At 43.5% G+C, this 14915-nt stretch overlaps 1 protein-coding gene across 1 annotated transcript; it reads right to left on the reverse strand.

Moving 5' to 3' along the window:
• Window positions 1-3565: 3565 nt before the first annotated feature.
• LOC141076493 (uncharacterized) lies at window positions 3566-13906 on the reverse strand. The gene is made up of 5 exons (XM_073563978.1): window positions 13588-13906; window positions 13333-13482; window positions 13024-13203; window positions 12347-12437; window positions 3566-4720 (listed from the first exon to the last, which is right to left on the reverse strand). Exons 2-5 carry the CDS (start codon window positions 13408-13410, stop codon window positions 3744-3746), a joined length of 1326 nt encoding a protein of 441 aa, XP_073420079.1. The 5' UTR covers window positions 13411-13482; window positions 13588-13906; the 3' UTR covers window positions 3566-3743.
• Between the last annotated feature and the right edge of the window lie 1009 nt (window positions 13907-14915).

The following is a 14915-nucleotide window of genomic DNA, read 5'->3' on the forward strand; positions in this document are numbered from 1 at the left end:
CATAGGGGAGAAGCCTTTTTTATGTTCATAGTGTTGGAGTAGTTTTAACCAAAACTGAATCTTTTTAAATTGGTTGTCTCTTGTCATTCCTCATGTTTGCTGATAAAAGGATAAAAATAAACTTTATTAATTCCAAATGTAAAGCTATACCCATAATTCACCCCCTGAGGGTTAGTCAGAAGGTGACTAATAGAAAAAACATGTGCCCCACAGTTCAGTATATAGTGTGAGGTGACGTATACACACTCACTCTCCAAGCCTCTCATTTCTGCGGGCTTCATCGTCCTCACCAAAGGTGACTCATCAGGAGACTATTTAATATTGACCTATATTCAAGCGAGACTAGACAAATAAACCTAAAATCATGTATCATGTTATCCGAAACAGTCAGAGAACTAGCCACATATTGGCAGATCCCAGTTTATAAGCCCCTCCAGTGTCAGGAATAGATAGTATGTGATAATCCCGTATATACCGCTCAGGGAACACTTACCTTTCAGAGATAATTTCCATATTCATACTAAATAATGCCACAGATCTCCCAGACATTATGATTGCACATATCCCTAGTCTTTATAACAATATTGCACTCATTCCCTGACAGACCGCAGCATGGCCATTAGTTAGAAGCTGCTAATGATCTTTGGAGCAGGTAAGTTCTCCCTGAGTGGTACATATTGGGCCGTCTGAAGACTGAGTTTAGTCTAGGACATTGATGGTGAACCTTTCTGAGACCGAGTGCCCAAACTGCAACCTAAGATCCAATTATTTATGACAAAGTGCCACAGGGCAATTTTGTGTGATGAAAAATGTGTAGTGGCGTCTCAAGGTCCTGCAGCACTGAAAATGAATGAGAACTACTCAGCAGTGACCATCATAAGCGCTGCACAGGAGAGTCCGCAGTTGCCAACTCTCTTGCCTGTACAGCGCTTGCCGTCCCTAAACCTTGATGATCAATTCTATTATGTAAACTATTCATTGATTTGAAATTTACCTTTGCAGTCTTCTCTTTTGTTCAGCAGGGGGGCTTCAAGCTCATGATTGCTTATCACACACTGACACTGAGCCACTCACACTGCCCTTTCCAGACACAGCAGTTGGGTTGATCTTTAGGGAAAAAATGCAGATTAGATAGATTTTAGCATGGAATGCAAGCAGATTCTACCCTGAAATATGCCCCATCATTGTCCCCTTCTTGTAGTAATATGCCCCATCATTGTCCACTTCTTGTAGTAATATGCCCCATCATTGTCCACTTCTTGTAGTAATATGCCCCATCATTGTCCCCTTCTTGTAGTAATATGCCCCATCATTGTCCCCTTCTTGTAGTAATATGCCCCATCATTGTCCCCTTCTTGTAGTAATATGCCCCATCATTGTCCACTTCTTGTAGTAATATGCCCCATCATTGTCCCCTTCTTGTAGTAATATGCCCCATCATTGTCCCCTTCTTGTAGTAATATGCCCCATCATTGTCCCCTTCTTGTAGTAATATGCCCCATCATTGTCCACTTCTTGTAGTAATATGCCCCATTCTTTTAATAATACTGCAAATAATGCATAAAGGTAATAATAATAAGGGTATTTAGTAAACATAATTTTGATCAAAATAATGTACAAGCCATCCCGCCACGTCACGGCAACCCTTGTGGGACAGTCCCTACTCTAGTATTTAAAACCTCTCTGGTTTTCTCTGGTTAATGGTCATGTGCTAATATGCACTTACATTGTGCATACACATTAACTTACTTTTCTCAGTTCAGATTTGTTTTTTATTCATTTCATTGTGCATTCAGTGCATATATGGGTGTGACCGCCCTCTTTCTGAGCTGGGAAAGCCATCCAGTCTGGCCTAAGCTGTTACTAGTGGTTCAGCAGCTCGACCCTTATTCACATTCACGCCACTTGGCAAGTGAAAAGGTTTTAAATACTAGAGTAGGGACTGTCCCACAAGGGTTGCCGTGACGTGGCAGGATGGCTTGTACATTATTTTGATCAAAATTATGTTTACTAAATACCCTTATTATTATTATTATTACCTTTATGCATTATTTGCAGTATTTTTTACTTTTTAGTTCAGGATATTTGTGTTTTTTGCTTTTTGTATGATCCCCTTCATGTAGAAATGTGCCCCATTCTGATCCCCTTATTGTAGAAATTGCTCATTCAACCACCTCCATCATTTCCTCCTCACCACCCCATCATTGCCCTCTCCATCACACCCATTTTTGCCCTCTCCCCATCACCCGCATCATTGCCTTTTCCTTCACTCCCATCATTGCCTTCTCCCCATCATTACCTTCTCCATCACTCCCATCATTGCCTTCTCCATCACTCCCATCATTGCCATCACCCCCATCATTGCCTTCTTCATCACTGCCATCATTGCACTCTCCCCATCACCCGCATCATTGCCTTCTCCATCACTCCCATCATTGCCTTCTCCATCACTCCCATCATTGCCCTCTCCCCATCATTGCCTTCTCCATCACTCCCATCATTGCCATCACACCCATCATTGCCTTCTTCATCACTGCCATCATTGCCCTCTCCCCATCATTGCCTTCTCCATCACTCCCATCATTGCCTTCTCCCCATCATTGCCTTCTCCATCACTCCCATCATTGCCCTCTCCCCCATCATTACACACACACACCTCTCCGCGCACTCGCCGGAAGCTTCCTCACTAGCACAGCAGCTGCAGAGCTGAATGATGATGTTATCCAGCCGCGTCGCTGACTGCCATGTGAGGCAGGAAGCTGCAGCTCTGGAGCGAGGACACTTGTAGATGAGGTGATACCACGTGCCAGCAGAGAGGGCTCTGCATGCCATAGGTTCGCCATCACTGGTCTAGGACAATTTGTCTGCACTACTAATTAACAGCTGTTACAATCCCAAACTAGGGCAGTCCCTATAGGAGAAAAACACAAGAATTATACTGTATTTTCACATACTATCTATTCCTGACACTGGAGTGGCTTATAAACTTACACAGTATATAGTTTGAGGTCTGGGATCTGCCGATATGTGGCTAGTTTTCTGACTGTTTCAGATAACATGATGCATGATTTTAGTTTTTATTTTGTCTAGTCTGGCGTGGATATAGGTCAATATTAAATAGTCTCCTGATGAGTCGTAGAAATGAGAGGCTTGGAGAGTGAGTGTGTATACATCTCCTCACCCTATATACTGAGATGTGGGATATATGTTTTTTCTATTAGTCACCTATTGACTAACCTTCAGGGGGTGAATTAGGAATATAGTTTTACTTTTGGAAGTAATAAAGTTTATTTTTTTCCTTTTGTCAACAAACATGAGGAATGACAAGAGACAACCTATTTAAGAAGATTCAATTTTGATTAAAACTATTCCAACATTATAAAAAAACCTTCTCCCCTATGTGATGCCTCTGATGTTTATTAACAGTTGATTTCCAAGTAAAATATTATCCACATTAAGAAAATGAAAAAAGCTTCTCCCCTGTGTGACTTGATGTCAAAGAAGAAGTGATCTCCAGTTAAAACATTTCCCACATTCTGAACAGGAAAAAGTCTTCTCCCCTATGTGGGTTCTTTGAATCAAGATTTATTTTTCCATTTAAAACATTTCCCACATTCTGAGCAAGAATATGGCTTCTCTGCTGTATGAATTCTCTCACATGTAACAAGATTTGAACTCTGAGTAAAACATTTCTCACATTCTGAACATCAAAAAGACTTCTCTCCTGTGTGAGTTCTTTGGTGTTAATCAAGATTCCCTTTCTGGTTAAAACATTTCCCACATTCTGAGCATGAAAAAGGCTTCTCTCCTTTGTGAGTTTTTTGGTGTTTAACAAGATTCCCGTTATGGTTAAAACATTTTCCACATTCTGAACATAAAAAAGGCTTCTCCCCTGTGTGAGTTTTTTGGTGTTTAACAAGATTCCCGTTATGGTTAAAACATTTTCCACATTCTGAACAGGAAAAAGGCTTCTCCCCTGTGTGAGTTAATTGGTGTGTAACAAAATGTGATTTGTTGTTAAAAGATTTCCCACATTCTGAACATGAAAAAAGCTTCTCTCCTGTGTGAATTCTCTGGTGGGTAACAAGATTCCCTTTATGGTTAAAACATTTTCCACATTCTGAACAGCAAAAAGGCTTTTCTCCTGTGTGAGTTAATTGGTGTGTAACAAAATGTGATTTGGTGTTAAAAGATTTCCCACATTCTGAACATGAAAAAGGCTTCTCCCCTGTGTGAGTTCTATGGTGATTAACCAATTGTGATTTTGAGTTAAAACATTTCCCACATTCTGAACAGTAAAAAGGCTTCTCCCCTGTGTGAGTTCTATGGTGATTAACCAATTGTGATTTCCAGTTAAAACATTTTCCACATTCAGAACATGAAAAAGGCTTCGCCCCTGTGTGAGTTCTTTGGTGTGTAACAAAATGTGATTTCTTGTTAAAACATTTCCCACATTCTGAACATGAAAATGACTTCTTTGCTTTAGGAGCAGTTTGTTTTTTAATGCCTCTTTTGTGACTTTGATTTTCCTTAGTAGTCAGTAATGAATCAGAAGATGGGACCTGTTTCATAGGATCAGATGACAGATCTTTTCTGTGAATGGATGATGATATATCTGGAGTAATAGCAATCACTTCAGTTGTTCGTTGTAGGATTTCAAGATCATCAGATTTAAAAATTGAAGATGTCAGCTGTCCCTCTGATCTCCTGGTACAGTCATCTGCTAAGATAAGAAAAAAAAATTTTTATAAAATATCCTTGAGTTTTATATTTTTGAATATTTCTACTTAAACTGTCCATAAAAATGGCAAGCTATGTAAAAAACTTTAATTATTTACCAAGACAATGACAGTTCACCGTCTAATAGAAAACCTTGTTGGATGAACCAGTAGTGTGCGGTGTTCAACTGTTGGTTCATTCTGCCTCCCAAATATCGAATAAAAAGAAACCAATCAATGTTATGTAGGTGAAAATAATACCAATTCTCATCTCACAAAAACAAGTCCCCACTCAGGTCCATCATCTGCCAATGGAAAAACAGAGGTTCCCGCACTATTAGTGGCTCAAAGGCTGTTGAAAAGCAACAAGGTTTCCATAAACCAATCCGGCAAAATCCGCTCTCACTTCGGATTCTTGCAGTGTGCGCAAACAACATTTAGGATCCCTGTATTTAGCAATATTATAGTGAGAAGAATCCACTTAATTTGCGGTGTCTCCTGGAGCACAATCTGGGCACTATGTGCTGGGTAAGAAAATGGCAAATGTGTAATTTTCACTCTCCAACATCCACTGCGTGTTAATTTACGGAAAGTTGCTGTGGAGTCAAAATATTCACTCCTCCTACACATGTGGTCAAAATTGCTGGTACCCCTCATTTACTGACAGAAAAACACACAATGGTCACAGAAATAACTTGAATCTGACAAAAGTAATAATAAATCAAAAATCTATGAAAATGAACAAATGAAAGTCAGACATTGCTTTCCAACCATGATTCCACAGAATTTCAAAAAAAAAATAAAACTAATGAAATAGGCCTGGACAGAAACTATGGTACCCTTAACGTACCCGCTTCATGACCTCCAACGGTAGATAGACATCGGCGCTAGCAGGGCTTTGTGCAATGCCAATGTTTGTCTACGGTCAGCGGTTTTATGCTCATCGGGACCCCCACATACCATATAACGAGGGGATTCCACCACACAACGCTTGCTGTGACCCCGTGCGCATCGAGACCTGATTGGTTCAGGTCCTGATGACGTCAGCCTCACACTAGCCAATGAGACAAATCACTAGGAGAGTTTGTTGTAGCAGCGAACTTTCCCGGGCGATCTGCCTCATAAAAACACTGTTTCTCCTCAGATCTCCTGTCAGTGAGAGATTAGAGGAGAAACAGTGTTACAAGAGCTGCTGCCAACAGCTGTGTCAGTCAGCGATTGTGCTATAAAGTAAAAAAACAGATAAGGCAGGTTAGGGTTAGTGCTATAGTTAGGGTTAGTGTTGGGGCTAAAGTCAGGGTTAATTTTAAGGTTTATCCTAAAGTTAGAGGTAGGCTAAAGAATTAGGCTTTTCTCAATTGTCTCCCCAATAATTTGGTCACGTCATAGTTTTCTATTTATGGAAAAAATAAAAATGAATGAAATGGCCGGTCAGTATTATAGTGCAGAGGAGGCTTATACACTTTTATGTTCTGACAGCGAAGCAAGTGCAGTGTCAGATGGCGATGTGGATTTCGAGGGCTTTAGTAGCAGCGACAGTGATAGCTCAGAAATGAGCAGTGATTCTGGTCCATCCTCACACACAAGGACCAGTACAACAAGAAGGACAAATAGCGCTTCTGGAGAAATGTCTCCAACTCAGGGAACAATGCCCAGTACTAGCGCTGTCCCTAGTGCTCGAGAATTGGCGCACACCGATGTCCAAGGGGCTTTGCCTCTTGATGTAGCATTTCCCAGATGGGAGGCTTCGGATTCGGCTACTCCATTCATCCCTAATTTTAATGCCATTCCTGGTATAAATGTGGAGGTGGAAAATTTTGGAACAATTATTTTTTTAATTTCTTTCTGACAGATAGCTTGCTAGAGCATATTGTCCTACAAATTTATATGTGTCCCAATTCATCAGCCAGAATCCACGATCCTATTATGCTAGGTCAAATTTATGGACAAACTAATGTCCTAGAAATTAAAACATTTTTAGGACTTACATTCGCTATGGGGCTTTTTAAAAAACGAGCATTCGGTCCTATTGGTCCAACCGCCCTGTTCAAGCCACCCCTATGTTTTCTGCCATTCTTCCTAGGACCCGTTATGAAATGCTCATGAGATTTTGGCATTTTAACGACAATAGTCAATGCCTGCCCAGAAATGCCCCAGAACATGACTTACTATTCAAAATCAGACCCATCATCGAAGACTTGACAGAAAAGTTCTTAAAGCTCTACACCCCAACAGAAAACATTTCCATTGATGAGTCCCTTGTAAAATTCAAAGGAAGTCTGCACCTCAAGCAATTTATTCCTTCTAAGAGGGCAAGGTTCGGAATAAAGCTCTATAAAATGTGCGAGAGATAAACCGGATACACATCAGCATTTCACATTTAAGAGGGGAAAGATAGCCAACTACACCCACCAGGATGCCCTACTTATCTGGGGACATCTGGAAAAAAGGTTTGGGAGCTGATAACTCAATTTTTACAAAAAGGCTCCAATCTGTATGTTGACAACTACTACACCAGCATACCTCTAGTTGAACATAACATAGGGGCTTGTGGGACCATTCGCAAAAACCATCAGGGGTTTCCACAATCATTGGTCAGCAAAAAGTTCCGAAAGGGGCAGTCAGGGGCTTTACACAATGGAGAGCTGCTTGCCCTTAATATTAAGGATAAATAAAATATTTTTATCCTGAGCTCGATCCACACAGATGCCACAAGGGCCACTGCAGACCAACAGGGATCCACTACTCCAAAACCTGTTTTTATTCATTGACTACAACAAATATATGGGGGTGTGGACCTTGCAGATCAGGTTCTACAACCATACCAGGTATCAAGAAAATCATAGATCTGGTATAAAAAGTTAGTCATGTATTTGTTTCAGGTGGCCACATATAATTCTTTTACGTTATACAAAAAAGCCGGAAATGCAGATACTTTCCTTGATTATCAGGAAAAGGTCACTGAAAATCTTGTTTTTGAAAATTTTGTCCCCGCCAATCCTTTAGAATGTGAAGATGTGAGAAGACTCACTGAGCGACATTTTATTGCACTCATCCCAGCAACTGAAACAAGAAAGAACCCCCAGAGACGATGTCGTGTATGTTCCAAGAGAGGAATGAGGCATGATCCCCGCTATTATTACCCACAATGCCCATCACTGCCAGCCTTATGCCTCCATGACGGCTTTACAATCTTCCACACAGAACCACGTTTTTGAACTGTTTTGACATTCAAGCATTTGGTTTATTTAGTGACAGACACATTTGAGTAGAGCTGACTTAACAATTTCCGGGGGTAGGTGGGGGGAGGTCTCCAGAGACACAAGCTGGGCACAATATATTGGGCACTACAATGACATTTTTGCTGTGAAACTTCTACTATGAGTTTCTGGAAATCATCCATGTAGTGAAAATGGTCACTATATACACAGATGAATTCCCAGAGGGGTGTCATTTCCAACATGGGGTCACTTCAGGGGGGATTCTGTTGTTCTGGCACTTAGCGGCTCTCCAAAGTGCATTAACAGCAGAATCCCCCCTGAAGTGACCCCATTTTGGAAATGACACCCTTCTGGGAATTGGAAACGACCCCCCTCTGTGAATTCATCTCTGGGTGTAGTGACCATTTACCTATCTATATATTTTCCAATGTAAAATATGGGGTTAAAACAACATTTTAGTGGTAAAAATGTAATTATTTTTCTTCACCGCCCAATGGTATAATTTCCTATGGAACAGCTGTGGTGTCAGTATGCTCACTGCACCACTAGAAGAATTCATTCAGGGAAGTATTTGGTAAAATGCAGTCACTTTTGGGGGCTTATGCTTATCTGGCATCTCAGGGGCTCTGACAATGTGACATGTCACCCACAAACAATTCCAGCAAAATCTGCTCTCCAATATGGCACTCCTTCCCTTCTGAGCTCTGCCATGCGCCCAAACAGTGGTTTACCCCCACATATGGGGTGTCAGAATACTCAGGGCAAATTGCACAACAACTTTTGCGGTCCAATTTCTCCTGTTACCCTTTGGATAAAAAATGGAGGGCGAAAAGATCTTTTTTTTTTTTTTTTAAAAATGATTTTTTATTTTCACGTTTCTACGTAATTAACTTCTGTGATGCACTTGGGGGTTCAAAGAGCCCACCACACATCTAGATAAGCTCCTTGGGGGTCTAGTTTAAAAAATGGAGTCACGTGTTGGGGGTTTTCACTGTTTAAACACGTCTGGGGCTCTGACAATTTGACATGTCACCTACAAACAATTCCAGCAAAATCTGCTCTCCAATATGGCGCTTCTTCCCTTCCAAGCATTGCCATGCGCCCAAACAGTAGTATTCTCCCACAAGTGGGGTATAGGCGATCTCAGGAGAAATTACACAACAAATTGTATGGAGCAATTTCTCCTGTTACCCTTATCAAAATGCAAAATATGGGGCAAAAAATGAATTATTTGTGAAAAATGTTATTTTTTTTATTTCGACGACTCTAAGTTATAAACTTCTGTGAAGCACCTGTGGATTCAAGGTGCTCAATACACATCTGGATAAGTTCCCTAAAGCTGTCTAGTCTCCAAAATGGTGTCACTTATTGGGGGTTTCCACTGTTTAGACAGATCAGGGGCTCTCCAAACGCGACATGGCAACCGCTAATTATTACAGCATATTTTACATTCAAAAAATCAAATGGCGTGCCTTCCCTTCCGAGCCCTGCCGTGTGCCCAAACAGTAGATTTCCCCGAAATATGGGGTATAGGCATGCTCAGGAGAAATTGCAAAACAAAATGTATAGTCCATTTTCTCCTATTACCCTTACGAAAGTAAAAAAAAATTAGGTCTAAAGGAAAATTTTTGTGATGGTGGGATCTGACACTGATGTTCCTTGAGCTTGAAGTTCACCTTTTGTTTAGAAGTTTTTCTGGGCTCTTTTGTTACCATTCATATTATTCATCTCTTTGATGTGCCATGAATTTTCCTCCTGCGGCCACGTCCAGGGAGGTTTGCTACAGTCCCATGGAGCTTAAATTTCTGAATAATATGTGCAGCTGTAGTCACAGGAACATGAAGCTGCTTGGAGATGGTCTTATAACTTTTACCTGTAACATGTTTGTCTATAATTTTCTTTCTAATCTCCTGAGACAACTCTTTCCTTCACTTCCTCTGGTCCATGTTGAGTGTGATACACACCATGTCACCACACAGCACAGTGAGTATCTGTAGCCTCTTTACAGGTCACTCACTGATTCCAGGATTGTAGACACCTGTGATGATAATTAGTGGACACACCGGGATTTATCATGTCCCTTTTGTCACATTATTTTCAGGGGTTCCATCGTTTCTGTCCTGGCCTATTTCATGAGTTTCATTTTTTTTTAAATTCTGTGGAAGCATGGTGGAAAAGCAATGTCTGACTTTCATTTGTTCATTTTCATAGATTTTTTATTCATTATTACTTTTGTCAGATTCAAGTTATTTCTGTGACCATTGTGGGTTTTTCTGTCATTAAACGAGGGGTACCAACAATTTTGACCACGTGTGTATAGATTATAACCATCAGTGAATTAGTTTATAACATGGAATCACTTTATGGGGATTTCTACTATTCTGTTTTTCTGTCATTTAGTTATATTAGGGCTTCTGCATATGGTGTGTCCAATCTCATCTGGGATCTGTTCCTGCTGTCCAGCTGGAGTAATCTGCTCCCTACTTCAGCCAATTGGAAAGTACCACACCCTACTAAAGCGCAAAGCACATGGCCGGAATCTGCCAGATACAGCGCTGTTCCCCTCTGGTTCAGTCCTCTGTGCTCAGCTTGCGGCTTGTGTATTTGTTTCCTGCTGTGACCGTGGCCCGTTTAGGGTGGTTTCACATTAGCGCTTTTTAAGCGCACGCACGGCCGGGGGTAGCTCCGCCCCCGAGCCGGCTCTCTGCCCGGCGTGCCCGCCCCTTGCTTGTAGCGCCGCCTCCTAGCGCACAGCGGCGCCTGCGATCGGCGCACCCTATCTTTAGCATAGGGTGAGCAGATCGTGCGCAGGCCGTGCGCTAGTTGCGCTTTGACATGCGCTGCGCACTTTTGACGGTGCGCCGTGCGCGCCAAAATCAAACTTTTCGGATTTTGGCGCGCACGGCGCACCGTCAAAAGTGCGCAGCGCAGGTCAAAGCGCAACTAGCGCACGGCCTGCGCACGATCTGCGCACCCTATGCTAAAGATAGGGTGCGCCGATCGCAGGCGCCGCTGTGCGCTAGGAGGCGGCGCTACAAGCAAGGGGCGGGCACGCCGGGCAGAGAGCCGGCTCGGGGGCGGAGGTACCCCCGGCCTTGCGTGCGCTTAAAAAGCGCTAATGTGAAACCACCCTTACTGACTACTCTTGTGTCTTCTGATTCTGTATTCTGTCCTTCTGGTTCTGACCCAGCTACCTGACTATTCTTCTTGGCATCTAACACCACAGAATAGCAGGTAACACCATGGTCCCAGTGTAAGGTCAGATTCCATGTGAGGGTGTTAAAGGGCGATGAGCAAGGCAATCCTTGGGATATGGAAAGCAGAGAAGATAGTGACAACCAGCAAAGTAAGAGATAGAGGTTACTGGACAGGCACCGCTGGTGACATTTTGCTGGATGTAATTTTTTTTCTAAGCCTCACAATAGCCACAATATTATAGGCATTATCACGAATAATATCAATGCTATTATATGCATTATGTAATAATGGGGGGCAGGTCAGTGAGGGATCAGCGACCTGTCATAAGCCAATACAGAGGAATATGTAATCAGCACACCTCATAAAGCTCCGCCCACAGCCCCGCCCACAGCCCCACCCCAGATCACGAGAATCTCATTAATTGAAAACTACAAATACAGATTACACAACAGTAAACCAGAGTTGCCCTCATTTATGGTGGACCATTGGAGCTACTATGGATCCGGAGCAGAAGATTAGAGAAAATAATATTGCTCCCCATTTCAGGAGAGATTTTGCAGTAATCTGAATTCCTTAGGATCAAAAACAATGTAATTTATGACGTGGAGTGACTCCATGACACCAGGACTGGAGCCAACACATCTCCTGCAGGCGGGAATAAATGTATATTACAGCCACCAGCCACGCACAGCTTAGAGCGGAGAGTTGTGAAATACTCACCAGGATTGGAGTACTGCGAGTACCAAATCCTAACGAGTATACTCGCTCATCCCTAGGAACCATGAGACATTCAGCAGCACAGAAGGGAGAGAACGGAGATTCATCCGATAAGATCTCAGGGATCTAGGAAGCCAACAGCATCATTACCCTCCGCTTTCTCTTACAGGCCCATCATAATTTTTTTTTCAAGTGATTTTCTATCTTGTCAGCACATTCTACGTACGCTGTCATTTGGCTTTATAGTTACAGATCTGGGCAGGTAACGGTCAGCATTTTGAGGTGGATGGATCCTCCAGGTTCTAAGTTCTATAGAAAAGGGCTTTCAATGCCCAAAGAAATTTGAACAGTTTTGGGTGGAGGAGAATGTTGTGGTCTAGAGGCAAAATGGTGATCATGGTAATACGGCCGGACTACACCACCGATAAAGCAGCCACAGCCGGTGACTGAGAGGAATCTGTGACTTCTCTGCATTCAGTGGTTACTACTCACCTGGGTAGTCATATGTGGGAATCTCCTCTTTACACCACTCATCACCCCTCACATATGTCTCTGTAGTATTAATATGGGTCAGATCTTCACCCTGAAACAAATATTGTAAAAGTCACAGACAGATGGAGAAGTCCCATCTATGATCAGCTCTAATCCTGCCATCTCCACCGTTCTCATTACACAAGTATAAAACACATAATACTGGTGGATAAAACAAGACTGAGCACAAGACCTTCACAGCCGTCTACACATCATAGGGGAGATCTCCTGACACCTTCTCTCCATCTACCTGATGATCGTGAGGAGCACTGGGATCTTCTTGGTTACAGTCCTGTGGAAGAAGAGGACGGGGACATCTCTCTGGTGCTGTCCTCTTACTGGATAGATCTGGAGGAAACACATACAGGGAGTGAATTCATTCTCTACATACAGATAATTATAGGCCGTGTGTATTTAGTCCTGTCTATTACCTGGTGATGTGAGGGGCTGGGGAACCTCCATTATGACGTTCTTGTACAGATCTCTGTGTCTTTCTAAATACTCCCACTCCTCCATGGAGAAATAGACAGCGACATCCTGACACCTTATAGGAACCTGACACATACAATGATACCGTCATCCCCCCGATCCCTTCATAGTGTTACTGTATAATGTCCCAGCATTCCCAGCAGTGTCACCTCTCCAGTCAGCAGCTCCATCATCTTGTAGATGAGTTCTAGGATCTTCTGCTCATTGATGTCCTCATGGATCAGGGGGTGAGGTGGAGGCCCCGTGATTGGGCTCAGGGGTCTTCCCCATCCCTCAGACACAGGGTCCTGACAGCGATCACTAGAGGTCTTCTTCACCACTGTGTAATCCTGGTTATGGAGAGACACATTAATAAATCTCACTACAGACATTTCCAGAGTCCTCACCTCTCCAGTTCTGTCCATCTGTTATTCCCATAGATAAGAATGATGTAATGTGACGTCATCAGAATCTCTCACCTCTCCAGTGAGACGGAAGAGGATCTCTAGGGTGAGGTGTAACATCCTCTCCGCCATCTTGTCTCTGTCCATATCCATCCTTGATGGGTAAATCAGGAAAATTCTCTTCTGTAGAAGATCTTCACTGAGAGGATCCGATATTGTAGAGACCTGAATGAGAAGAAGATGATCCGATGTAACATCATAAGAATCCTGTGTAATAATACAATTACTGGAGATAATAGGGGAAACATATGAGGAGATTTATTATCTTACAGGGTTTAGTTTTCTACCCTGACATCTACTAATAAAACCTATATATTTAGGCCACAGACAACAAGCAGTTTCCTCCTCGGAGTCGGCAGCTGAACACGTTCCTCATAGACTCATCTTCCATAACGCTAATTCTCGTCTCATTACCGACACTGGAATCGGCATTAGCAATACTGCAGGAGATATTCATTACACGCGACATGAGAAATAACTCCTTCATGATGAGGACGACATCTTCATCTTCTACTGCGGCTCTAGAGACAGATTTGGCCAGAGTCGGTCACTGCCTCCATCCCCACCGGCCGTCTATATGAAGGTTTCCCGTCTTCCCCGCACTGGAATCTTCTATCCCGTTAGATCTCAGCTCTGAGTCACACACAGAAGTTTGAGGCTTTTCTGGAAGAACAGGACAGGAGAGATCTGAGGCCGATGTCTCCATGTACAGGGTTTCCCCTCGGGATAAGAGGCTTTTCTATCCCTTTCCCCCAATTAGAGGGGACACCTGTGGATATCGGGGTCTTTACCGGCTGCAGTCCTGGGGGGATTTACTCGGTAACGTGGACGTTGGACAAACGTCACCATCAATTCCCATCACAGTGAAGGAACATCGCTCCTCTATTCAGCTCTATGGATCCAGGATGAAATCCACTGCGGCCCCTGCAAGAAAAGAGCGAAGTCTGGTGAGACCCCCGAGGCCGGAGATTTCTACAGCTGCTCTGTGCGCACAGGACCTGTGATGAGGTCACAGGAGGGGAGGAGTCAGGGGGTCACATGATCAGGGGCCTCAGTGTGTGCAGGACTCTGCTGTGCTGGTTGTCATGGTGCTGGATGAGGGGAAGTTTCTGTGTGGGGTCAGGAGGGGTTTACAGGGTGGATGTAGCAGAGCCGTGTGTACGAGGTGTACGGAGCGGAGCCGTGTGTGTACGAGGTGTACGGAGCTGAGCCGTGTGTGTACGAGGTGTACGGAGCGGAGCCGTGTGTGTACGAGGTGTACGGAGCGGAGCCGCGTGTGTATGAGGTGTACGGAGCGGAGCCGCGTGTGTACGAGGTGTACGGAGCAGAGCCGCGTGTGTACGAGGTGTACGGAGCGGAGCCGTGTGTGTACGAGGTGTACGGAGCGGAGCCGCGTGTGTACGAGGTGTACGGAGTGGAGCCGTGTGTGTACGAGCTGTACGGAGCGGAGCCGTGTGTGTACGAGGTGTACGGAGCGGAGCCGTGTGTGTACAAGGTGTATGGAGCGGAGCTATGTTTGTGTGGACCCCTCTGTGTTCTCTGTATACCCCCAGCTTCGGTCGCAGACCCTTCAGTGTGCCCTGTATGCACCCATATTC

This window comes from Dendrobates tinctorius, unplaced genomic scaffold (genome assembly GCF_039654945.1).
Source record: "Dendrobates tinctorius isolate UK_male_01 unplaced genomic scaffold, ASM3965494v1 ptg000418l, whole genome shotgun sequence".
Lineage (NCBI taxonomy): Eukaryota > Metazoa > Chordata > Amphibia > Anura > Dendrobatidae > Dendrobates > Dendrobates tinctorius.